The sequence below is a fragment of the Phoenix dactylifera genome, chromosome 6 (assembly GCF_051530095.1).
Source record: "Phoenix dactylifera cultivar Ajwa chromosome 6, Ajwa_hap1_PhDact_Kaust_v1.1, whole genome shotgun sequence".
Taxonomy (NCBI): Eukaryota; Viridiplantae; Streptophyta; class Magnoliopsida; order Arecales; family Arecaceae; genus Phoenix; species Phoenix dactylifera.
The window spans coordinates 34,825,622-34,849,944 of record NC_143195.1 but is presented as its reverse complement, the minus strand read 5'-3'; the positions used below and the strand labels follow the sequence as shown (position 1 = coordinate 34,849,944).

The following is a 24,323-nucleotide window of genomic DNA, read 5'->3' as shown; positions in this document are numbered from 1 at the left end:
TTTCATTTGAACCCTTTTTGTGAGTTTGTGCCAATGCAGAAAATATTTTAATTTAAGTGCCAAGAACAAAACCAATATTAGCTTTGAGAAATTTTCCACAATTACAAAATCAGAAAGCTTATCTCCTAGGTTCACAATCCTAGAGATCCAAATAAGTTCTTATGAAGAGTTTTCAAAGGCTAAAAGGTGAAAACAATATTTTCAGATTTAGAAATGATTCTAGTTTGTTTTTCTAGATGACATACATAGCAAACTTTGACCTTGCAAAAATTAATCTAAGTGAACCAATGACAAGGTCTTTTGAGATTAAGTCCATACTAGTATGAGTTGATTTTATATGCCAAAACTAGACTCTTTAATCTTGGTATTCTTAATACATATATTTAAAAAAAATACCAAGTAGACATTCTTATGTTTATGATCAATAAAGGATAATGCCATGGATAACAACTCTCAATCAAGCATATAGATAATTCAAAGAGTTATTCTAAGAGTATTGATTAAGCAAATTATCCATCAATAACTGAAGCATAATATAGGAAGATGGAGTGATTTGGATATATTTTCATTTCATACCAAGAGTATCGCCTATATCACAGAAATGATTAATACTAGCTACAATTTCAATATGAGAGGATGCAAGGATTACTAATTTCATTATTTCTTCCATTTTGGTCACTCTTCTTAATTATATTTTAAGTTCTATTCTTTAACACGTGTCTAGAGAACCCATTGTCCAGATAACATCTTTCATTGGAATCTTGGGTAGCTAGACACATTTGCTAACAATGATCATGTTTTCAACTTAGAAACCCAAGCTCTTTTGGATCCTTGCAGGTTAGCTATAATTGTTCCTTTTGGAACCCATATTCTCTTAATTACCATTTTGTCTATTAGTTTGCAGGTTTTAGGAGTACAAGTAATATACTTCTGCATACTCTTGCTAAATTTAAACAACATAGATTTAGCAAAAATAGATAATGAATTTTCAGTTTTCTGTTTTTGTTTATTAGTTTCACCAGATTTGTGAAAAATCGTTTTAGGATGAATAGTGGAGGATTTAAGAAATATATTCTCGAAAGATTTTTGAGTGTACCAAGGTTGATATCCCAATCCAGCTTTGTCATATACAGCTCTTGAGTTTTCTATCATTAAATTCAGTTTTTCAGAGCTGGGAGTGAATCTTTCAACAGTAGGTTTCAAATTATCAACTTCTTTAGTTAATTTTTCATTATCTTCTGAAAGCAATCCATTATTTTTCTTAAGTTTATCATGGCTTTCAGTGAGAAGTTGATTTCTCTGATTTAGTTCTTTATTTTCTTTAATTAAGATTTCAATTTTATTATTTAGTTTTAGTTTTTCATCTATTAGAATTTGATTTTCATTCTTCAAGTTCTTGTTCCTACAAATAAGTTTCTTATGTTCTAAATACAAATCAGAAAAAGCATCATGAAGTTCATCGAATGTAAAATCATCTTCAGTTTTATCATATACTTCATATTCAGAAGAGGAGACACTTTGTGTTTCAACACATACCTCGTTCTTGTGTCCCACAAGGCATAGATTTTCAATATCTGCTTGCCTCTCATCTTCTTCAAAGCTAATTTTTGATTTGCTAAAAATGTTAGTGCTTTCATATTTAATCTCTAGCATATTCCATATGTCTTTAGCAGTTATGCAAGAAGATATATAATTAAATTCACTATCATTTAATGCACAAACTAGCACATTCATGGCTTTTGCATTTTGCTGAGCCATTTTCTTATCATGATTAGTGCTTGTGTGTGGTCCATTGACTATGATACTCCATAAATCATAGTCATGTGCTTGAATGAAGATGCGCATGCGTGCTTTCCAATATGTGTAGTTTATACCATCAAATAGTGGAGGTCTATCAATTAGTTGTCCCTCACTCATAGAACATCCCACTTGGGTTGTCATGATCTTTAACTCTTGATTGTGAGATCAATGAGTACTATTAGAGCACCTCGCTCTGATACCACTTGTTGCCCAAGGTGACAAGCCAAGAGGGGGGGTGAATTGGTTTCTTCTAATTTTCGGTGCTTTAAACGTTTTCTCAATATAAGTGCGGTGGATGCTTTCTTAAGCTATTAGAATGATTTAAACTAGTGCAAAGATAGAAGATGATGCAAGAATAAACGGAAACACAAGCACAACACAAACACAACAATATATAGTGGTTCGGTGCTCTTCTTAGCACCTACGTCCACTCCCCAAGCGTCCCCTTGGGAATTCACTATAATCTCTCGGATTACAGTTGGATTGTTTTCCGGGCTCACAATCCAAAAACCTTTGTTGGTTTTACGGGCTCACCAACGAACCTATACACTTTGGTTTTCCGGGTTCACCAAAAACCTTTGTTGGTTTTGCGGGCTCACCAACGAACCTTTACACTTTGGTTTTCCGGGTTCACCAAAAACCTTTGTTGGTTTTGCGGGCTCACCAACGAACCTTTGTACTTTGGTTTTCCGGGTTCACCAAAAACCTTTGTTGGTTTTGCGGGCTTACCAACGAACCTTTACAAAGTGTTTAACAAATGAAAAGAAAAGATTCAAACTCCTAAATGAGCATATGAAACAATATAAACTACAAAGAAGAGTTAGAAGGTATTTATCGCTTTGAAGTCGCTTTGCTCTTCTTTGTCAAGGATGCTTCACTCTTCAAGGGAGGATGGAGCTCTTGATGACTCTTTGAATCTGCTCAATCCCTTTCTTTGATTCTTGAATGAAGCCCTTGGATGAAGCTTGCCTTGCTAGGGTTCTCTCTTGAATGCACTTAATGTATTTTCCCAAAAGCTTGCTTCCTCTAATGAATACTCCCTCTTAAATACTTCTCCAACCTCCAAATAGTCCTTTCTGACCGTTGGATTGAAGAAACTAGCCGTTTATAGCCGTTGGGAGTCCAAAAAGCATTTCTGCACAACTAGCCGTTATGTTCAGCCCGTGTTTGGGTCGGCTCAACCTGTCCTTGGGTCGACCCAACCTTCACTTGGGTCGACTCAAACATTCCTTGGGTCGACCCTCTCAGAAAACACAGAAACTTGAAATTCAGCCTTCTGTTGCCTTGGGTCGACCCAACCTTTCTTTGGGTCGACTCAAACCTTGGGTCAGCTCAACATTTTTCTTGGGTCGACCCAAGGTCAGCTTCAGAAAATTCAGAGCCTTGAATTTCAGCCTTTCTTCACTTGGGTCGACTCAACCTTTCTTTGGGTCGACTCAAGCTTGGGTCGACTCAACTTCATCTTGGGTCGACCCTCTCAGTAAATCCAGAGAACCATTTTTCCTTCATGTTTTGAGGTTCTTGAAGTTTGGGTCGACTCATGCTTACCTTGGGTCGACCCAACCAACTGTTCATCTGTGCCATTTTTGCAGGAGTGTGCCAAATGATTTCTTGATGTGCCGGGGTCGACTCAAACAATCTTTGGGTCGACTCAATCCACACTTTGCTGCATTCTCGAGGTTAGATCCATTCAAATGAACAAGAACATATATATATTTTCAATTTAAACAAATATACTGAGAGTAATGAACTTATAAATGAAGTATCAATTTAACTTATAACATGCTCTAGATAATTGCTTGTTAATCATCAAAATAACACTATCATCCTCAGATGGATACTCTGATATTAAATACTAATCAAGGTTTATAACACCTCTAAGATCCCATGAAATTGGTGTTGGTATTGCCTTGTATGGAATGAAGAGACTGCCCAGTCCTTTGAATATGCATAAGCTTTTTGAGCTCAAAATTTTATTATGTGAACTTTGTCAACCTGCAAATGAACAATTTTCTAGTGAAGGATCCTCTTGTTGGAATGATACAAGACTGCATGATAACAATAAGTGTGTGTGTGGCGATGGGTCAGGCTAGGTATGGTAAAGCAAAAAAGACCTTCAAACTTTTCTTTCTCCTTTTTGCCAACACCTACTCGTATGCTTTTTATTGATGCTCTAACGAAGGCCTGATGCTTCTTTGTCCTTCCCCAATCTTCTTGATGGTATCTTTCATCTCTCTCTTATCATCTTACTCTCTTCTACTCTCCCTTATAAACATCCATCTGTCGTTGGCCTTAAAATTACTTTGAGCTTGTTCAGATTTCCAAATTAGCTGATTTCAGTTAAATTAAATTTTAAATTTAACTCATTCCCGTGTCTATGTGAGAAAAAATGCTATGATCAATCATTGTCCCGCTCCTCGAATTCTTGTCCTTTATAGTAATCAGGGATTGGCGCAATATTCGGCAGGCTTAACATAATGTTGAAGTGAGAAATAAAGTGCAATATGTAAACAATTTTCATTATTTGAGGATTTTTTTTCTAGTAATTGTTGAGAGATTCTTGTTGCAATGTGTGAGTCCAGCTCCAAATCATAAGATTGCAAGTTTAATGCATATTTGATTAAATGCTATTCTAAAATTTTTGTATTATTTTTTTAATTATATTCCTATATTAGAAGAATATTTTCATGCCATATCCTTCTTTCGCATTTATTAATTCTATTTCTAATATGACCTTATAATAATGTATCATGTTCTTTAACTATACCCTCCATTCTATCAACATCGACGCTCCCATAATGTGGTTAAAGGGTCTCCGATCAAAATATTATTGCCCTTTATAATAGTTATAACAACTATGATTCGCCATACCGATATATACAGTTTCCATCCAAGATTTACTATACTATATCAATATCTAATGGAGATTCAATATGCTAAACCGATCTTCATACTTGACGTATTGAAATTATATCAGCGTAATATCTATATAGGATTCAATACAGAAACGGTGAATTTTGATAGTTGTTATTTATCTAAAGATGTCTAGCTTATGATTTTTCGAGTTTAAAAATAATAATATCACATAGCTATTATGTAATGTCATTGATAAAAGAAATAAAAACGGTTACAACGTAAATAACAACATCACTATTTACCCATGTCACAATTGATTGAGTAAAGAACAATTTTTGAGTGGTGACTTGTTAATAAATTATTTTTACTTGGCATGTAAATTTGAATATTGAAATGTATTATCCAGTTGCCTCAACAGTACATATTATCAATAATGATCAAGTTTTTCTTTCATAACAGTTATTATAACACTTGTTATAACCAGCGAAGTAATGATGAATATTTTAACATTAATTATTACTAAGCATAATGTTATGCCGGCGTCGAATCGTCATGGCTTCGGCTTGTATCTTTTGCGCAAAGATGATTTTTTCCCCTTCATAATATCAACCATTAGATCGTATTTTGCACAGATCTAAAAGCACTCTAATTTTTTCACCGTTTGCCGCGACATCCCCCCCCCCCCACAACCGGATGGATCCATCCATCCCCTCGTTGTCATGGACGGCGATTAACTTGTCATCCATGCCGGAAATACCCCTACAGCTATGTAAAAAAAAAATATAACTCGGTCACCTTGTCCTCCCCCCCCCCCCCCCCCCCCCCCCGGCTAGGTTTTGCTTTCGTTCTATATAAATTCACCCCCCGCCCCCCAACGAAAGAGCCGGTACTCGTAACAGCGGCATCGAGAGGCAGCAATGGACCCCCACGAGCACGAGGTCTACGGCGGCGACATCCCCGAGGAGGAGGGCGAGATGGAGGCCGACGACCTGGAAATGGCCTCCGGCGCCACCGCCGAGGACGAATCCGCCTCCAAAGAGGAGGTCCCCTTCTTCTCTTCTTATCCTGATCTTCTTGCCTCTTTTCTAGGGTTTCTGTGATGCTGTACTTTTCCTTCCAATCTCGCGGTTGCGATGCAGAACATAGAGGAGATGAAGAAGAGGATGAAGGAGATCGAGGAGGAGACCGGCGCCCTAAGGGAGATGCAGGCCAAGGTCGAGAAGGAGATGGGCGCCGTCCAAGGTACTCTCTCCATTTTTTTTCTTCTTCTAAAGATTTCTATTTTTTTGTTTGTTCGGATGCTTGCTTTTTGATTCGGATTCTTTTCGAGGTTTTTCTTTATGCAGCATATGGGGAACTATTTAGTAGCATTCGATTTCTCTATAGTATCGGTGTGTTTCTTAGCGTCTGCCAAGGTCTTTGTTTCTTTGTTCTTTTAATCTAAACTCTGTCCTTTTGTTTTGTTTCATATGAACTTAATTGCTAAGTTGTATAAATTATTTTACTTTTCTTAAGTATGAGAATCTGAATGCTTCACTTTCTCAAAAATTGGAAGATGTTGTTTTCAGTTCTAATACAAATGTTTATTACAGGCCAAATTATTACCTCATGGTTAAGTTCTGCTTTCTCAACTAACAAATGAGGAAAAGTCCCGATGACTCTACTTAGTAGAACATAAGGAATGAAAAGAAATAAATGACCCAAAATTTCTCTATATCTAATTTTTCCTTCTGTGGCTGGTATCGGCCAGCTTCAACTGAAAGCTTCACGATAATGCGATTTGGTCCACTTCCAGCTAAAACAAATGCATTTCAGCTGAGAGTTTTCCAGCCTTTCTTTTTGATATCAAAATAAAGATGTAGTGTATAGGTTTATCTTTTTTTGTTAGAGCATTCTCACTGTTGAATGAGTAATTTTAATGTAGTAGGGGTATTGGGACAGCACATGGACTATGATGCATGGAGGTTAAAAGGACTGACGTGGAACTTAATGATACTAATTGATGTCATGGGTTTGTGGTGGATGGTGAAATGAAAATTACAGCAAAGCGACAGATAGGAAGAGTGTGCATCCTTAGTCAAGGAGGAAGCAAAAGAACCTCAAGTTAGCGTTTTTTTTTTTCAATATTATTTTTTTTTGCCTTCGAGTTCTCCACTTAGTGAATACATTAGACTAAAAATATTGGCAAATTAGGACTGCTTTGCTTGACAAGGAAATGGATGCCTTTAAAGCAAGTGAAGAAGTGACCGTGCTATATGGATATTTCCAACTGTTTATTATGATAGTTTTACCAGGTACTGGACTTTCTCCTTGTTGTTTCTCCATGTATCGGATCTGCCTTCTAAGCAGTGATATTTGCATAGAAGCTTCTATTCCAGCAGTCTATATGGATCCATCAGTAATACAGTGGTGGAGCCTATCATCCAAAATATAAATGTCTGTTATCTTTATTAAAGAACCGGTCGTTGCATTTTAGAAGCTTTTAGTGTAATTACAACTACTGTGTCGATAAACTATAATATATGATTAACAAAAAATTCCATGAGCAATCTGAAAATTTGACTATTAAGCTTTAACCTGTCCTGATGTACTTGGTGATGTTTATGGATTGCTTATGAAAGGTGTCTTGCAGGATCTTTGGTCTATTTTAAACTCTGGAGATGTCAGCAAGAATAAAATTCTATTATGTGCTAAGATTAGTGCTCGCTTTTTAATATATGCTGCATACAGTTGTGAGTGCAGACCACTTGCAATACTACTACATTTTCGACGTCTTTATATTTTCTTGGTATGCTTGTCTAGGATGTTCATCTAGATATATTCTGCTTGGCATACTGTAATCTTTTCCTTTTTGTTGATTTGAATCATGTACAAAGATTCTTCTGGTGCTGCTGCAACCCAAGTCGAAAAAGAGGAGGTGGATTCTCGTTCAATCTATGTTGGTAATGTGAGGTTTTCTACTCCCTGTTTATCGTTACTTGATCTTTTTTCTCCCTGTTATCCCTTTATTTATGCCTCTATTCATGGTTCAAGTAACAAACTAATACAGTGAAGGTGGATCTCAAACTGATAGAATGACAGTGTTTTAGGTTTGGCGCTCAACATAGGGGAGAGCCACAAAGGATTTGCATATGGTTAACTTAATTGAATTTTGGAGCATGAGAACATTGAGTAAAGCAAAATTTTTAATTAAAAAATTGAAAGTAAAGCAGGGGGAAGCGGTTCATATAATTGTTTACTTTATAACTTTTGTTTGACTAGGATAAGTACAGGCAACCTTCATTCTGCGATAACTTTGATCATTTGGATAAAATTTATGTAGTCTATATTTAAGGCAGTAACATTATGTTAAGATATTAATTTCTTTATATGTACAAAGGGTGGGGCAGCTGACTAATTCTCCACACTGTTATTCTTCCTCATCAATTTATTTTTGTTTGATGTACTTTAATTTAATGAAGATATTGAAATCCACATCTATACTATGACTGTTGATCTGATGGCAAAACTAAATAGCTCTTGCTAACTCTCTCTCTCTCTCTCTTTGTGTCTCTCCATTTCAAACAATCCCATGTTAGATACATCTAGTTTTGATCCATGGCAAACCCATGCATGTAACTTGGACATAACTTTTTTGGATGAGCAAAAGGTATGCACTTTTTATTCAAAGAAATGAATCTGAGTGATACTGCGGTAATAGAGGTCAAAATAGTTGATACAATACCAATTTTGGGCTGAAAACATCTAATACTTAAGGAGTTATGCTAAGAATTTTGTGATTGTACAAAGTATCTAAGTGTTTTTGCTAAAGTTTGAAATTTTAGCTTTATTATACAATGTTACATTTTTTTTTCTCTCTAAGGAGTTTAAGGAGGTTTTATCAAGGTTGAAATAATATAGTTTGTGTATATGAAAAAATTTCAGTTATCTTACAAGTGTCTCAAGATCACTGAATATTCTGACTTGCAACACTCTGAAGATCAACAGAACATTCTTAATTAATGATGTATTTGTAATTTTTGATGTCTCTTTTCCTATATTTTTAATTTTTTAGTACTGATAGATCAAACTTGATATTCTATATTGAATGAGGAGACAGATGAAGAGTTTGGTGTTTCGGAGGAGAGGCCGTGATGCAGAATGTGGAAACATTTAGTGCATGGGTTATGGGCTAGTAAGTATTAACCATATTTCTGACATCCAGATTACAAAAACAAAATCAAGATGGGCTGGTCAAAACATTCAGTATCTGCTTCCCACGATGAGTGGTTAACTTTTTTTCTTCAGAGAGCATGATTATTAGTGAAATGGAATCATCAAATATTTATTGGTTAGTTGCCTTGCAGACTTACCAACATTAGCCAATGCTGATATGTTTTCTATGCCTGTTTTGCATAAAATGTTCCTGGATCATTGATCCACTGGAATTTTTTCACTCGTTGACAATATTCTGAAGAACATAAACCTTGCAAATTGTTGAGTGATAGGCATGGAGTAGGTTCTTGTTGTGTTCTCCTTAAGCTTTTAAAATATGCTCAGCAATTGCATGGTTCTCACATGTTGTTGCAGTTCCTATGCTCGCATGACTTGCCATGTGATATGGTGCCATGCTTGCTCATTAGATGCGTGCTTTTAAATTGAGTTTGGTGCTACCTTTGGCAAGATTGTCCCTCTTTTTACTGTTGGCCACCTTTTTTTCCGAATTTGCAGTATAAGTCATATTGCAGAAATGCCAAGGACTTGCTTACTTCTAAAGCATATCAAACAGACCTTGCTATTTGTGTGGGTTCAACTTCATGAATTCTTTTCAGCATTACTGTCCAGACTTTGGAGTCATGTCTTCTGTCAATGTGATGAACATGTGAAAGCAGTGACTTTTCATGGTATGCCTTAGCTTGTTTCTTATGAGTGTTGGACAGCTGTAGCTTAGAGCTGGCTTGTTGATCGGGCTGTTTTTGTGTCTGCTTTTTTTTTTCTTTCAGGGGGGGTGTTGGGTCATCTAATGTTGTTCATAGTTTAAAGTAGCATGCGAAATAAGTTAGAGGGAGCAGAAAAGTGGTCCGTAGATGGGTTTCACACCACAATGCAGGAGGGCACTTCAAATTTGGAGAATGTGTCTGAATTGAATTACAGGGAATTTCTATTTGGTACATTGTTGTTTATAAATCTCCGATTAATTCGTAGTTCTGTGGGACAGTTCTACAAATTATTCAAGATGCATTTCATTTTGCTTCATCATTTTGTACTGAAAATATTCATTTGACGAGCAAATTCTTGTATCATTTTCTTCTTGGAATGGTATATATATAGACAAGCATATTGTCTTAGAACTATTAGTTTTAGTAATCTGCCATCCCCTTGCTCAGGTAGACTATGCTTGCACTCCTGAGGAAGTTCAACAGCACTTCCAATCCTGTGGGACAGTGAACAGGGTTACAATTCTAACAGACAAATTTGGTCAACCCAAGGGATATGCATATGTGGAGTTTGTTGAAGTAGATGCTGTTCAGAACGCTCTGCTGTTAAATGAATCAGAGTTGCATGGTCGTCAATTGAAGGTTCTTACCTTTTTATCTTCCGGATTAAAATTTGTTAGTTTATGCATACAGATTTTGTTGGTTTATGAATACAGACCTTTTTATATCAGAATCTGGCGATTGTGCAGGTGTGTGCTAAAAGAACCAACGTTCCAGGGATGAAGCAGTACCGGGGACGGAGGCCTAATCCATATACGGCATTTCGACCCCGACGACCTTACATGCCACCCCCATTTTATTCACCTTATGGATATGGGTATGAGCTTCTGAATATTTTCTTGTTCCTTGCTGCTGTATGCGCAAAACACATTTATTAGTGGCTTTTTATGTTTGAAAAGGGATTTGATTGATGCTCTTGTTTTTGAGTGCCTTTTACATGACCATTTAATTTAAGAGAATTATACTAGTAATGATAAAGACAAAAAAATTCCTATATCGTGCAAAAGTTTAATACAGTTATTGCTTTTTAATTCCTAAAAATGCATGGCAACTTCTGATTGGCTTCCATACTTGTACAGGGCCACATTCTCATGGCAACTAAAACCAAAGAAAATGTTAATTTATGTAATTCTATTACTTTTTTAGTTCTTAGACAACTAAAAATGTCGTGTAATATGTTAGTTTATGTGCCTAGGACCAAGGTTTGCCAAACCGGGCCGAACCTCCTGATTCAGGCAGTACCGAACCGACCCGGTGCAAAATTGGGTTGGTTCGTCATTCATATTTGGTTCCGGCTGGTAGGGGTTGGAACTGATATTGGACCGGCCGGAACCGGTCCTTTACCATCCGGAACCGGCCCGTTCGGTACCGACTCGGTAACCCGGTTGTGAACCGGGTTGAGTATGGGCCACCTATCACTGTCCTTTTGGTTTGGTCCGGTACCGAACCGTACCGGGCGCCGACCAGTACGGGTCTCGGTATCGGTTCGGCGGACCTTGCCTAGGAACATTCATTAACCTTTCACTATAGTTAATGATGTTAGTGCACATGATGGTAAGCTCTGTCCCACCAATCAACAGTTTGGTTGGATTAGCATTTAATCTTTCTTGTTGTACTTGTAGGTTTGACATTTCTGACCATCATCAATGAGGACGTTATGTTTCAGTTTTGCTTTGGCATCACATTAAATCCCCCACGTGTCAAGCCTTTGATCTATACTCACCATGAAGTCCAACTTTCTTCTTTTTTTTCCCTGGATGGAAAAGGAGGCAGAAGCTATCTGAATTTATTCAGGGAAGAAGAATGAATTAAAAAAAGAAGAGTAAAAAGAGAAGGATTGGAAGGTGTCTAATCCTAAAGAGGAGGAACATAAGAAATTAGCCCATCCAACCATGTGGCTGACTCTAGAAAAGCTAAGAAGCTGCTTTTGATTACACAAAATGGATCAATCCTTGAAGAGATAGAAGCTGAAATGTAATATTTGCTCATCCGAAGCAGTCTTGTTGGGGAAGATTCTCGCATTTCTCTTTCTAGCATGTCCAAAGTAGAGCAGCACATAACTGGTCAAAGGCTCCTAGAATGTAGTATCACTATGAAGTTCAACACGCCATTTTTTTTTTTTACCACTGAGTGCTGGCTCAGATGGTATTACCTTTTGCCCCTTGGGTGAGAGGTTGAGGATCTAATTCCAAGAAGCATTGTGATGTGCAACTTGGATTCAGGAGATAGAGAATTTTATTTCTCGATGTTTCCTTCGGATACTGTGTCTTATCGAAGGTGTGAATATGGGTTTCGGTTTCATCTGGACCAAATAATTTTCAGCTTCAGCAGTTTCAGCTTTAATCTGATAGTTTGGTGGAAAATAATTAAAAAATAATCAGAAATTGAGAAAAATAAAAATAAAATATTTTTGATGATAAAAAGAAAAATAAAATAGAAAAATGGAGAAAACAAAATTGATTCAAAGGAAGGGCTTCCTTTTAAATTACATTTTATTGTTTTGGACTTCCATTTTTATCATTTCGATAGTTCCACCAAGACAACTGAAAAAAACATAATTTTAAAAGAAGACAATTTTAGATTCTGACATGTTATTTTATTTTTGATGTTAATATAACATATGTTGATGTAAATGTCTGAAATTTGAGCCTCAGGATAGGTGAATCTCATCTTAAAAGAGCTTCATTCAGATCTCTTTGAAATGTAATGCTGCAGTAATTCTAAATCATATCAAAACTCAGAGTCTATGTTTTATTTTGATAAAATTCATTTACATTTAATGATATGAAGAGTTGAGAAAAAATATGGGCATATGTAGCTCATGCTCTGATGAATTTGCCTTTAAAGCTAGTTTTTGCTGAAAATCCAAAACCAATCTTGGTTTGGATTATTTCCTGTTTGAACCAAAGTGTTTTAGTTTTGGAGTTTTGGGCCCAAACGATGCTTAGGGGTGTTGAGCCATAGACCAAAGTCACCAAATATTTGTTGGGAATATGGGAAGTATTAGCTATGGTGCGTCCTAATAGCCTTTATCAGCCACTCAAACTCTTTAAGGCTTTTCTTAAAATTTTGTTCCAATCATTATCTTCTATTGTTTGGCTTGGTTAAGTGTTGGTGAGAATTTATGAGATTTACCAAGTATGTGGATAAGGAGAGTATGCATAGATCAAGACCCTTTCCAATACTAATCAAGTTTAGATGAGGTCTGAGTCCCACAGGGAACCTAGGTCCTTATGAGTAAGGTTTGTGGCAAGTTAGTATCTATGGTCCTGTAAAGCAATGTTTTTGCAATAGAAAATAGTCATTTAGGTGGATGTCAAACATTACCATGGTATATTGAATGAAAATGATTTAGTTATTTTGTTGGCGTCTTCTATATCTCCTTTTTACTAATTAACCCACAATAGAAGGTGTGGTTCCAACTGCAAGAATTCTAGATGATATGGCAAAAATAATGTCATGTGAAGACAATTAAACAAGCAAGAGAACAATTAAAAGGGAATGGAGGCAAATGTTACGGATGTGATAAGTAATATTAAACTTGAGCATCTAACTAATAGTCCACAAGTCATTTTATTAGTGTATCACTAATATTCAGGTCGTACATTAGTTTGCTCTTCAAAGAATCAATGTGTCAACACTGGAGGCGGTGCTTTTGGTGGATTTGAGAGGCTGAGAGATCAATGGTGAGAGATGGCCAAATGATGCAAGGGTTTGACAGAAGCAAGAGAACAATTAAAAGGGAATGGAGGCAAATGTTATGGATGTGATAAGTAATATTAAACTTGAGCATCTAACTAATAGTCCACAAGTCATTTTATTAGTGTATCACTAATATTCAGGTCGTACATTCTTTTGCTCTTCAAAGAATCAATGTGTCAACACTGGAGGCGGTGCTTTTGGTGGTTTTGAGAGGCTGAGAGATCAATGGTGAGAGATGGCCAAATGATGCAAGGGTTTGAGGTAGGGTTGTCATTTAGACCCTTGTAGATCCTAACCCAAAGCTGGTTAAGACGGAAATTGGAAATTTTAGGGCGGGGCATGAATTTCTGAAATATATGCTCCGCTAGAGCGACTTGACCTGGTATATTATGTAATTTGTGTGCAATTTGTAAGCTTGAATCAATTTACTTGTTACATATATAAACACAACTTGCAAATACCAAGATTTAAAGTTTTGGCAAACTGATCCATTTTGCTTGAAATTGATCGGTTTCGGCCAAGACTGAACCGAAACTGACCCCATTTCTGGGTTTTGGTCAGTTTCGGCCGAAACTGAAAGAAGCAAGCAATAGATGTTATTTTAAAACTTTCTTTTGGTGTTTTCTATCTTATATTTGTTATCTTTTTATTTGTTTAAGTACATTAGTTATGTAGAACCAGTTTTCAATGGATTTTCTTTTTTTTCTTGAGTTAAAAAAGGGAAACTAATAAATATCCTTCTTGATGCCCAAGGCTTCTAATGATCCATGCCTTAGCACTTTAAAAAAAGTATTCTAAACAACTAAATATGATATATTTTACTAAAATAATATTTTTATATTCAAGAAATAAAACATTTCATAAAGGAGATGAGAGGAGATCTCACTTGAGCTGCTGAGCAAGGGGTTGGAGGAGGAGGGAGGCGAGGGAAAGTGGGCGGTTCTAGATTCTGCTCCGGCAAGGAGAGTGGGTGAAGGGAGGTCCCGAGCAGTGGATGAGCAGAGTGGAAGGAGACCTAGGAGAGCGGCCGCTGAACCAAATTGCTGAAGCCTGAAGTTACCGAACCAGGTGAACCGCTTAGTGTGCATGCGTCTGTGTACAAGTCGATTCAGCTTAAGTTGGCTTTTTAAAAAAAATCTTAAACTGAAACCAAATGGATTTGTGTGGTTCGATAGACTTTCTAAATGGAAGCCAAACTGAACGTGGAAAAACCCTACCAAAACCAAACTGAAATAACTGGTTTAGATTGTTTTTACTGTTTGGTCAGTTTTCTTGCATACCTCTACAAGAATATATATGATTTCTTAGGGTACATGCTATAATCTAGGAATTGAAGTCTGGATTCACTGTCAAAGCCAGACCACAAGGATGCCTCCTGCCATCAGGCCTACAGATTCTCAGACTAGTTGGCCACCTTCCAAATCAGCACATATCAGGTCTCTTGATGCATGTGAATACTACTTGTTAACCTGCAATATTTTATAATGACATAGAAACTTGTTATGTGGATGCCACTTTTGGGTATTAGTTGCTGCCTTGGCATTTGTCGGTTATGCTTTCTTATAATGGTTCCCCTACTTTTTTAATTGTTCTCATGCGATATTGTTTTTGTCATCTTTCCTAGTGAGTTCTTACAATTGGAAATTGCACCTTTTTCTCTTACACTTGAACCATGAGAGCTTTGAATAAATTAAAATAACTAACATGTTTCCACTCACATAGTAGCTTTTGTCATCCACTTAAGTGACCCTGTCTTCTAAAGCAAAGATGTCTTGATATACAAGACATGCAATTTGTTTGATGTTTGAGAACTCAGATACTAAACTCTTCCTAATTTTTCTTGTGGGGACCCACTTTGATGTTGAACCAATCCAAATCTGACATCAGGTAAGTTAGGGATTTACCCTTGTGGATCTTGGTACCACTAGAGTCGACATCACCCGTATTCTGTGAGAGCATCTTAACTGTTGACTTCTGTTTTTGAATTTTTCATACAATTGTACATTTGGGATCTTCAACAGTCAAATTATCGCTATTGGCCAAACAGTTCAACAATCTGATTGAAGTGTTCACCCGTAGTTTTAAGCAGCCACATATATTTGATAAAAGCTTCTTGGCTTCAATACTACGAAAAAAAAAAACACATATTAACATTTTACGTCAAAATTATAAAAAATAATGGGAGCATATCTTGGTTGATGGATTAACCAGGGACTGGTGTTTCAGGCATGACTCACAAGCAACTTGCGGTTTCAGTCTGATGACACACTGATTTCATTGTCATCTTTACACATATATTGTTTCCGACACATTATCCTTTTCTGATAGTTAAAACTTATCCTTTATTCGTCAATAATTAGCATTCAAAATAATTTTATTTTTGGTAGATTAATAATATAAAGCTGGTAAAAACTGTCTCTTCTATGTGGAGCCAAAGTGTCATGAAATCTGTATACTTACTGGAGCTGTTAATGTTTCTGTACTTCCTGTCTGTCTGGTTTTTTTTCTGCTTGCGTCAACAAATATCAATTCGAAAAGGGTGTAGCATAATTGTCCCACAACAGTATCTAATTGTGGATTGATTTTTCTGTCAACTAGTTTATTGCACTGCTATCTGCATCCCATATCCTCTAGATGACATTTCCTTTTTTCCATCACTTTGCCAGCAAGTCTCCAAGGTTCAGGAGGCCCATGCGCTACAGGCCATACAACTGAAATAGTTTGTGTTTTAACTGCACCGCAGCCACTCCTAGATTCTTGGATCAGGAACATGATCAGATTGAAAGCCAGATTCCTAATGTGTACCTTGATATAAAGAACCATTCTACACGCTTGTACTATCTTCTGCAGATGGGAATTTTATTGTAACTTGGAAATTGTTCAGGCTTTTGACCCGCCCATTCTAACCAATGGTTGCTCGCTTGTGGTAAATACCACGTGGAGATGCCACTATTGTTATTGTTGTATCTGGATCTATGCATGTTACGTGGTGCATTATTAGCTTAGAATGGTTAATATTTTTCCAAAATATCTTCGGAAGAATGTGTTTTTCTGAGTTGTCGGTTGCCAGGTCCCTGGAGATGTATAGTGTGTTTTTTTTTTCTTTAAGAAAGGGGATCTCCTCTCTCTCACATCTTTTTGAGAACAGGATGCTTGGGGTTTATGAGGAAGTTTTTTTTGCAGATATATCGGGGTTTATAAGGAAGTTTTTCTTGCAGATATATCGCCGTTCTTTTTTTTTAAAAAAAAAATAAAAATTGTGAGAAGTGTCCATTCAGCTCAGAAGTCCCCAGGAATTGGCATTAGTGGAGTTATTTCTTCAGCAGGAAAATGTATTGCTCCGGTTATTGGTGATGCAAGTTCCCTTTTATTTCCAGTTCTTTTTTCTTTTTATTTCTCTTAGGTAGTCTGCCGCCTGGTTTGGATCCCATGGGATGCAATTATATGCTGTCAGTGACGTTTTTCAGGTGCGTTTGGTGTCGTTAAAAATGCTGTATCTGCTGGCGTGTATCGAGCAGGCCACGAAGACCGCACAGCAAGTTTGTGTAAAGGAATTTAGCCTGTAAATTTTTTAGCATATGCTCCATTTCAATAACAAATAACCTGCCTGCCTTAATAATTAGAATAAACTTGTCAATTTTGTAATTAATCATTAATAGACTAATAATTACTACCAACTAAAAGTGCTTTTCTGAAGCACGAGTAAGAGGATTAAGAAGCTTTTTCTCTCTCTCTCTCTCTCTCGGAATTGTGTACCATGTAAGTTATGTACCAAAACTGATATTCTGATGACCCGGAGCATCTGAATGAGTACGTACTGAATTCAAAAAGCGCTCACCGATGGTGAGTGAATGAGTACGGTAATTTTTTCCCATTGCATTGCATACTTCCGGCGGAACGAGCACCACAGGCTCGCTCGATCCACTCCAAAGAGGGAGCAACGTGCTCCCCCTCTCCACTACAAGTCAGTTCTAAAACCTAGAGTTTATTCCTATAGTTCGTCTGCTTTTCCAACCATAACCGACTCAGCGGAAATAGGCATCAGTTTTAGTGATTAAAAATCCACAACATTTAGAAAAACAGGTCAAAATTCAGGAATCCCAAATAGATGCAATCACCTGCCGAATGTAGAACGCATGATTGATTTCTCTTGCATGCTGATGACACCTCGCAGTGGACGACCTTGAACCAGCCAACTTGTAATTTATTTATCTAGAGAAGATTTCGACTTTTTTCTTGAGGCATGCTCGATCGATTCTATAATAAGCTGCTACATTTTCATTATTTTGATTTCATTCAGGAGATGGCCCCATCATAGAAATCAATCACTTTGCTCAAGTTACACAGCAGCGATGCTAGGAGCACTGCCCTCTCAGCTAACGGTCCCCAAGTCAAATGCCTTCTATGTGCTCTCACCGGTGACTCATGCAGCCAGTAGAAGGGAACCATCTTTAGCTGAAGACTCCCCTCGTGGCAATTGTCTCAGTACCAATCAGTATTTCTAATAGTTGGAAGGCCCCACGCAGAGTCTTCATTGGATGGCCAGATGCCAAGATGGCAGTCATGTTGAATGGCTGATCACCTGCAAGCTATCATGCAAACTCCACCACCATGTCCCACTAATATAACACCAGGTGCCATCCTCCTCAATCATTATCAAATACAGAACTAGAAGAATAGATTCTTGTTTCTGGCTAATTCCCTAAAATCTTAACCTGGGGGTATTCTCATCGACCCATGGAGTCTGTGACAGTCGAAAATATGTCCTAGGAGATACCTCAGAACACCTTAAAGCCAGAGAAGCAAATGTTTCTGCCACATCCTGCTGAATAAATCTCATATCCCTATCTTCCAGAACAGATGGAGTCAAACAGAAGATCTTTTATAACTAAACGATCTCAGATCCATGTAGTAAAACCCTGAACAAGGAATAACACATCATAGAGTATGCTAACAAGTTGAGAGATGGCGAAGTGATAAGGTGGTTTATGGGCCTCACAACAAGAAAAAATGCACAAAGATAATGCAACAGTAGTATCATTGTCTTTTAGTTCTCTATAGCATTTTGACATGATTCACTTCTCATCATAATAGTAATTCGACATGATTAGGTAGCTTTTTTCAAAAGAAAAAAACATATTAAATTTGCTTTGTCAGTATGTTGGTAACATAAAGAGTCAGTATGTTGGTAACATAAAGAGTCAGCATTGATGAGGCACAACAGGAAACATAACTAGGGGAATGTTGGATTTGTAAAACAGTGATAGTGTGATCCATTTGCTTGACAGCAGTGGTTGTCAAATTAGAATAACGACAAGAACTAATAAATTTGTTAATATATACAATACAAGTACAATTAACAAGAATAACTTGGCTAAAAATTTTAAAAAAACTTTAACAAAGGAAAGGGAGATAGCATATCATGCCCATTCTTAAATTTTATCAGGTATGCATGCCTCAACATCACAGAACCATGCTAATTGAAAAGGCTAAGTGGTGTATACCAAAAAAGAAAAAAAAAACAATCCAAGGGTTTTCAACAAGAAGATATTCACGGGACATGATGCAGCCGCAAGAAAACCAAGATCTTGGTCTGGCAACCTGGCTAAATGAAAGAATGTGCACTGGCCTTCATACTAATGTCCATGCAAACAGCCCATAATCATGACAGGTAGATTTTAAGAGAAATACTTTATTCATTATCCCATCCTTATCGAAGGCCAAAAGTTCTTCCATCCAGGCCATTTAAGTCCCAACTCTCCTTTTCCCAATATGGAATAGCATCCGAGCTCTTTCTATTTTGTTTAAAGTTCACTGCAAATCCTTCATATCAAGAACACCTCCATCACACATTACAGATGTATAAAATGCTATTTAGTTCCCCGTCACTAGACCCTTCACTGGTGCAGCTTCTCATCTTTTCTTGTTTTACATACTAATTTAAGTCCTTTAACTTATCTGTCAAAAATTTCCTTACTTTTGTCAAAAACCTGGAGCATTCTCTTTACAAGACTGTCTGCGTGCATCCTATTTGTCTTACATCATTCAGGCACCCGCAAAGGTGCTAATTTACAACTTAGATGTGTCATCAATGTAGGATGATTGGCCAACATCGACGAAAAAACCTCTCTGGTTCAACAAACAATGTTAACCTAGCAATGATAGTATTTCTTTAATCTTTCATCCTCATTCTTTTTTGTGTATGTGTGCGTGCACAAACATAACCATAATCAACAAGCCTTTCACCTACTAGAAATCAGCTTTAAGCATCCTTAGGTTCCTTTTCCTTCATCTAATCTATCCATTGCAAACAAATCTAAACCCCTATTTACCAAGAACCTCAAAGACATAAAGGCACGTCCATAGTCCATACAATGACAGTTTGTTGCTCAGGCAATTATATTATTTTATTTAAAAATGACTACTAAATAAGGTTCTGTTAAACGCAGATAGGAGCTGATCAAAATTCTAATATGATAGGGGGAGGTCAACATTGAGATCATTTCATTCAACAAGAACATTCACCATACAGTTTGCAGATTGCACCACATTGCAGAAGAGACAAAGTGACACTGACCTCCGTGTGAAATCTCAATGAATACTTGAAGGTGAATGCAAAATCTCTACTTGATTGAAGACGAGTCATTTGTCTTGCAACAACTTCCTTGGATGGAAGACAAACCAAGGATTTTTGCCACCAATTCAGCAGGAAAGACCAGGAGTCATCATAAGGAGTAGCTGGAGTCATCACCTTCAATTTTTTATTATTTTGGTTTAATACAAAAGAGAGAAGTTGACAGCATGATTTTCTCAGAAGCTTACAACAGCTACCTATTCCATGTAGTAACACAATAAGGTGGACATTCAGAAGAAAAGCAGGTCCCAACATTAATAGCTGAAATGCCAATCTTACTCTCTGACTTCCACCTGGAAGACTCTAGATACCTAGCTTAATCTTGATTTGCGCCTAGGTAAGATTCTACATTCAAACTATAAAACAACCAGGTGAATACTTGATTGCACCCCACAACATGTGCTAAATAAACAAAAGAAGTTTCACTTCCCTATTTAATTTTTACGGACTATAGATTAATTCAACAAACCCCGATTTTACAAGAAGAATTAACATCGGCGATCCTATGTAAAAAAACCGTTTGTCATAAATCGATAAGCCATATTACTTATACGACCTACCATTTAGCAAATGAAAAGCTAAACCAATCTGATAATTTTAACTTGACCCCTGGTTGGCCATACAAAATGCCACCAGAAAGCTAGTACCTAATTGGACTTTCTACACCCAATATACCTTATTGCAACCCACTGCATCAGAGCCTCAAAAGGGAATTTTTGCAAACAAAAGCAATAATGTCAAAGATATTGCTGTTATTGTTTTCCGCTATTTTCACATGTTGAGAGCTATCAAAATACAGCAAAAAAACCACCATGTGCACCAACAAAACCGAAATCCAAGGAGATCCAATCTTACCCTAAGTTAAGACTCTAGATGAGAATAAGCTTATAAGTACCTTCTGTCAATTGATTTAGATATAAGCTTTACTACAAGAAACATAAACTTAAGCATTAAACATGATTGATGATGTTTACATTGCAAAATAAACCAGAGCTCTTGCGCATTAGTTCTAGACTATATAATTCATGAAGTTTATATTAATTAAAATAAAAATCAAAACAAAAGGCTAAAATGTAGGTAAAATAGTACCTACGGGCAGATTAGGAAGAGCTTGTGAATGTGTCTTTGAACCTTTGATTGTCTGCAAATCAAGACTCGAATTCTCAGCTGATCAAAAACTATACAAATGTGCTGCGCATCCCAGGAGCATGATGTATGACTAACATTGCATTAAACAATCAAAAGTTCCAACTCAAACTTGACTGCAAATCCCTTAGGAGTGAGGAAGATGGCCAGAAAGATTTTGATTTCAACTTTAAAATTCAAACCATATTTGAACCTAGGAATATGTGGCATGGTTTATTTTTCTTTATTTACTAGAAAACATGCACTATACTATAGTGAAAAGGTAATGTTTTATCCATATAATGAATTATAGGCTTTGAACATATGCCAAGCATGAAAAGATAATGTTAAAGACAAGATCGTAATAAAACAGTTCAGAATCTAAGAGGACGGGTATTGAGTTTTTTCTTTTTCACAATGCATCAAATGCAATAGTAAAGTGGAACTAATATGATAGAACAAATTTGCGAACTCGAACCATACTAAGTTCCACCAATGACAGAAAAAAGCCAAATATTTTCACAATAGGAAAAATATTGGCTGTTTAACTTGAGGAAAGCCGGGAGAAGGCTAGTGCTTCATGCAGTCAAAGTTTAAAAGATACAATTGAAGTTTAAGAACCAAATTTTAAGAGACCTCAGAACAGCATAGGTTGAGCAGTATTCCAAGTAGAAGTTCTTTAACATGAATGTAACAGTTGTGCTCCTGCATGCACAAGAAGAAATCTTAGTAGGATCAGCTAGCACTATCTGGCAAGGAAGATCAGGTGAAGCACAGATTGCACATCATGCTAGTTGCTAAACAATATAAAAGAAACCATGGGCTTCACTTAGCTCAGCTTATACAATGTCATGAGATTAAAAAACAGATAACTTGCTGAGGGTAGAATGAATAACATGGTGCTCCCTTTAGAATTTAATTCGCACGTGCATGCACCGTGTGCACGCATGCACACGCACACATATAATATTAATAACTGGCACGATATAAACAACTAAATTAGTTTGTTATATTTCACATCTTTCCCTGGCAAGAAAAACACTGATAAAAGCAAAGAAAATAAAAATTAATAATATAATTACTTCATTTACCAAAAATATAGAAACCAAGAATAAGAAATGAAAATTTGGTAATCTGCATGGTAAAAAGTTCAACAAATACTAATTTTTTCTAGTCATACAGGAGGTGATTTCTTTCAACAAATTAAGAAAATTAAAACAATGAAAGAAGAAAAACATTTTCCACTGCCCTGATATAATATACAGCAAGAAGATCCTGCTTCAATTAATAACATGATGACATCAAATAGTAGCATCAGCAACGGACAGTCAAGATTACAAGAAGTTTGATCTTGTCAGTAACCACACAGAATTTACAAAGCAAAAAGTAAGAGCCTTGACATGGAAGTTTCCAAAGCAGGAGAAAAGCAATTCCACCACAAGGCCAACTCAGAGCAAGAGAAACCGACACTTATTAGCTCTACATAAGAAGAACGAAAAAGAAGTCGAAATAATTCAAGTCAGGGCTTCATATATGATTCCATAGTAAAAACAATAAACAAAAACAAAGCACCCCGTCCCCCTGCTACCATGCATCCAGCTTCCACACTGAATTCTATATCTACTTTCATACAAAGCCTTAATAAAAAGAGAAGTCGGAAACAAAAGAAAGGCAACACCTTTTCAAGCCTCCGGAGAGACCTTGGACCTCTTCTTCCCCCGGAAGAAGCCCTTGACGAAGGCATCCACGATCCGGCGCTGGGAATCGAGGATCATCTCGGTGCGCTTCAACTCCATCTCCATCCTCACCTTCTCCATCTCCCTCGCCATCTCCACCTTCATCTGTTCCATCCTCAAGAACCCATCACCCAGCGTCCTCAGCGCCGAGACCATCTCCCCGACCGCATCCGGCGAGTCTCGCTTCCTTCTCCTCCGGCTCTTCTCCAGCCGCCTCCTCATCTCCTCCATCGCCGGCCTTGCCCCGCCATAGCCCCTGAAGAACCGGTTGGTAGGGCTAGGGTTCATGACGCCGCCAGAGCTCGGGACCGGGGCCCTCTCCTCGATCCTAGATCCGGTGGTGATCTTGGACCGCACCGCCTTCGGGATCGTGAACCTAAGCCCACCGCCGATCCCGCCCCCGTTGGCCATGAGGCGGTGGAGGCTGCGGGTGTTGCCGCTGCCGACTCCACCGGCACGGGCGCCGCCATCGTCCTCGTCATCTTCTTCGTCCTCGTCATCGTCTTCGTCCTCGTCGGAGCGAGAGCGCGGTGGAGCGGGGGAGGGGGAGGGGCGGGAGGCGGCAGAGGCGGAAGCGTAGGGGGCGGATGAGGCGCCGCCGTGCTCCATGGCATCCATCTTGCGGAAGTAGATCCAGGAGGATGTGGGAGGGGTGGAGGGATCATGGGCGAGCGAGCGCTGGCGCTCGGCGCGGTAGCGCTTGCGGAGCTTCTCGACCTTGTGTCGGCACTGCACTGAGGTCTTGGAGGAGGCCTGAGGGAGGCGGGAGCAGCGGCGGGCGACGGCGTCGGCGACCTCCTGCCAGTGGGAGGCGCGGAGGTTGCCCCGGCGGAGGGCGTACCACTTGTCGCGGTAGGAATCGATCAGGGCTAGGGTTTCCTCGTGGGTCCAACAGGGAGGAGGGAGGCGGCGGGAGGAGGCGGAGGAGAGGGGAACCGGGGCGGCGGCGTGCGGCGCCGGGAGGGGGAGGGGGGAGGGGGATCGGGCTGGGGACGGCGACGGGGAGAGAGAGGCGGCCACCGCTGCGCCGTCGGCGGCGGCGGCGGTGGCGGCGGAGGGGGTGGGGGCGGGAGAGGAGGGTGGGTCTTTGGACGCATCGGCGGCAGCGGAGGAGGAGGAGGCCATGAGGGAGGAGGGTTTGGAGGCGGTGGTGGTTGGGGTGCGGAGGAGGTGGGAGAAAGGGGGCATATTTTTGTTGGGTAGTGGGGAGGTGGGGTGGATCTGGGCACCGCCTAGGGATAGGCGGCTTACTCTGCGGCGCACGCTAACGGGGCTGAGTGGTGATCGCACCCGCGCGGGGTGGGGGGGCCGCCCCCACCGCGGCGCGGGCTGTGCCTTGACCGGCTAAGTGGCCAGCCCTGGTGGCGGTGTCGGGCTTTCGGAGCAGGGTGAAAATTTATTACGAAATTTGTACTTAAGCCCCTGGAAGATAGTTGCCTTATTTGTTGGGTCCAAGACTTGTAAAATTATAGTTATCTGCTGTTAAAAGCATGA

General features: G+C 38.6%; 2 protein-coding genes across 3 annotated transcripts; one reads left to right on the top strand and one right to left on the bottom strand.

Annotated features, from left to right (window-relative positions):
- Positions 1–5,509: 5,509 nt before the first annotated feature.
- LOC103704619 (polyadenylate-binding protein 2-like) lies at positions 5,510–16,364 on the top strand. The gene is made up of 6 exons (XM_008787980.4): positions 5,510–5,699; positions 5,796–5,898; positions 7,533–7,603; positions 10,023–10,214; positions 10,322–10,449; positions 16,001–16,364. Exons 1-6 carry the CDS (start codon positions 5,574–5,576, stop codon positions 16,047–16,049), a joined length of 669 nt encoding a protein of 222 aa, XP_008786202.1. The 5' UTR covers positions 5,510–5,573; the 3' UTR covers positions 16,050–16,364.
- A 1,223-nt stretch (positions 16,365–17,587) lies between these two features.
- On the bottom strand, positions 17,588–24,210 carry LOC103704618 (uncharacterized). 2 transcript variants are annotated; one of them, XM_089923594.1, is made up of 2 exons: positions 22,772–24,210; positions 17,588–21,798 (listed from the first exon to the last, which is right to left on the bottom strand). In XM_089923594.1, the coding sequence occupies exon 1, from the start codon at positions 24,015–24,017 to the stop codon at positions 22,776–22,778; it is 1,242 nt and encodes a 413-aa protein (XP_089779720.1). In that variant the 5' UTR covers positions 24,018–24,210; the 3' UTR covers positions 17,588–21,798; positions 22,772–22,775. The 2 variants fall into 2 exon arrangements, with proteins under 2 accessions (XP_089779720.1, XP_089779721.1); XM_089923595.1 differs by lacking the exon at positions 17,588–21,798 and adding an exon at positions 22,373–22,572.
- Between the last annotated feature and the right edge of the window lie 113 nt (positions 24,211–24,323).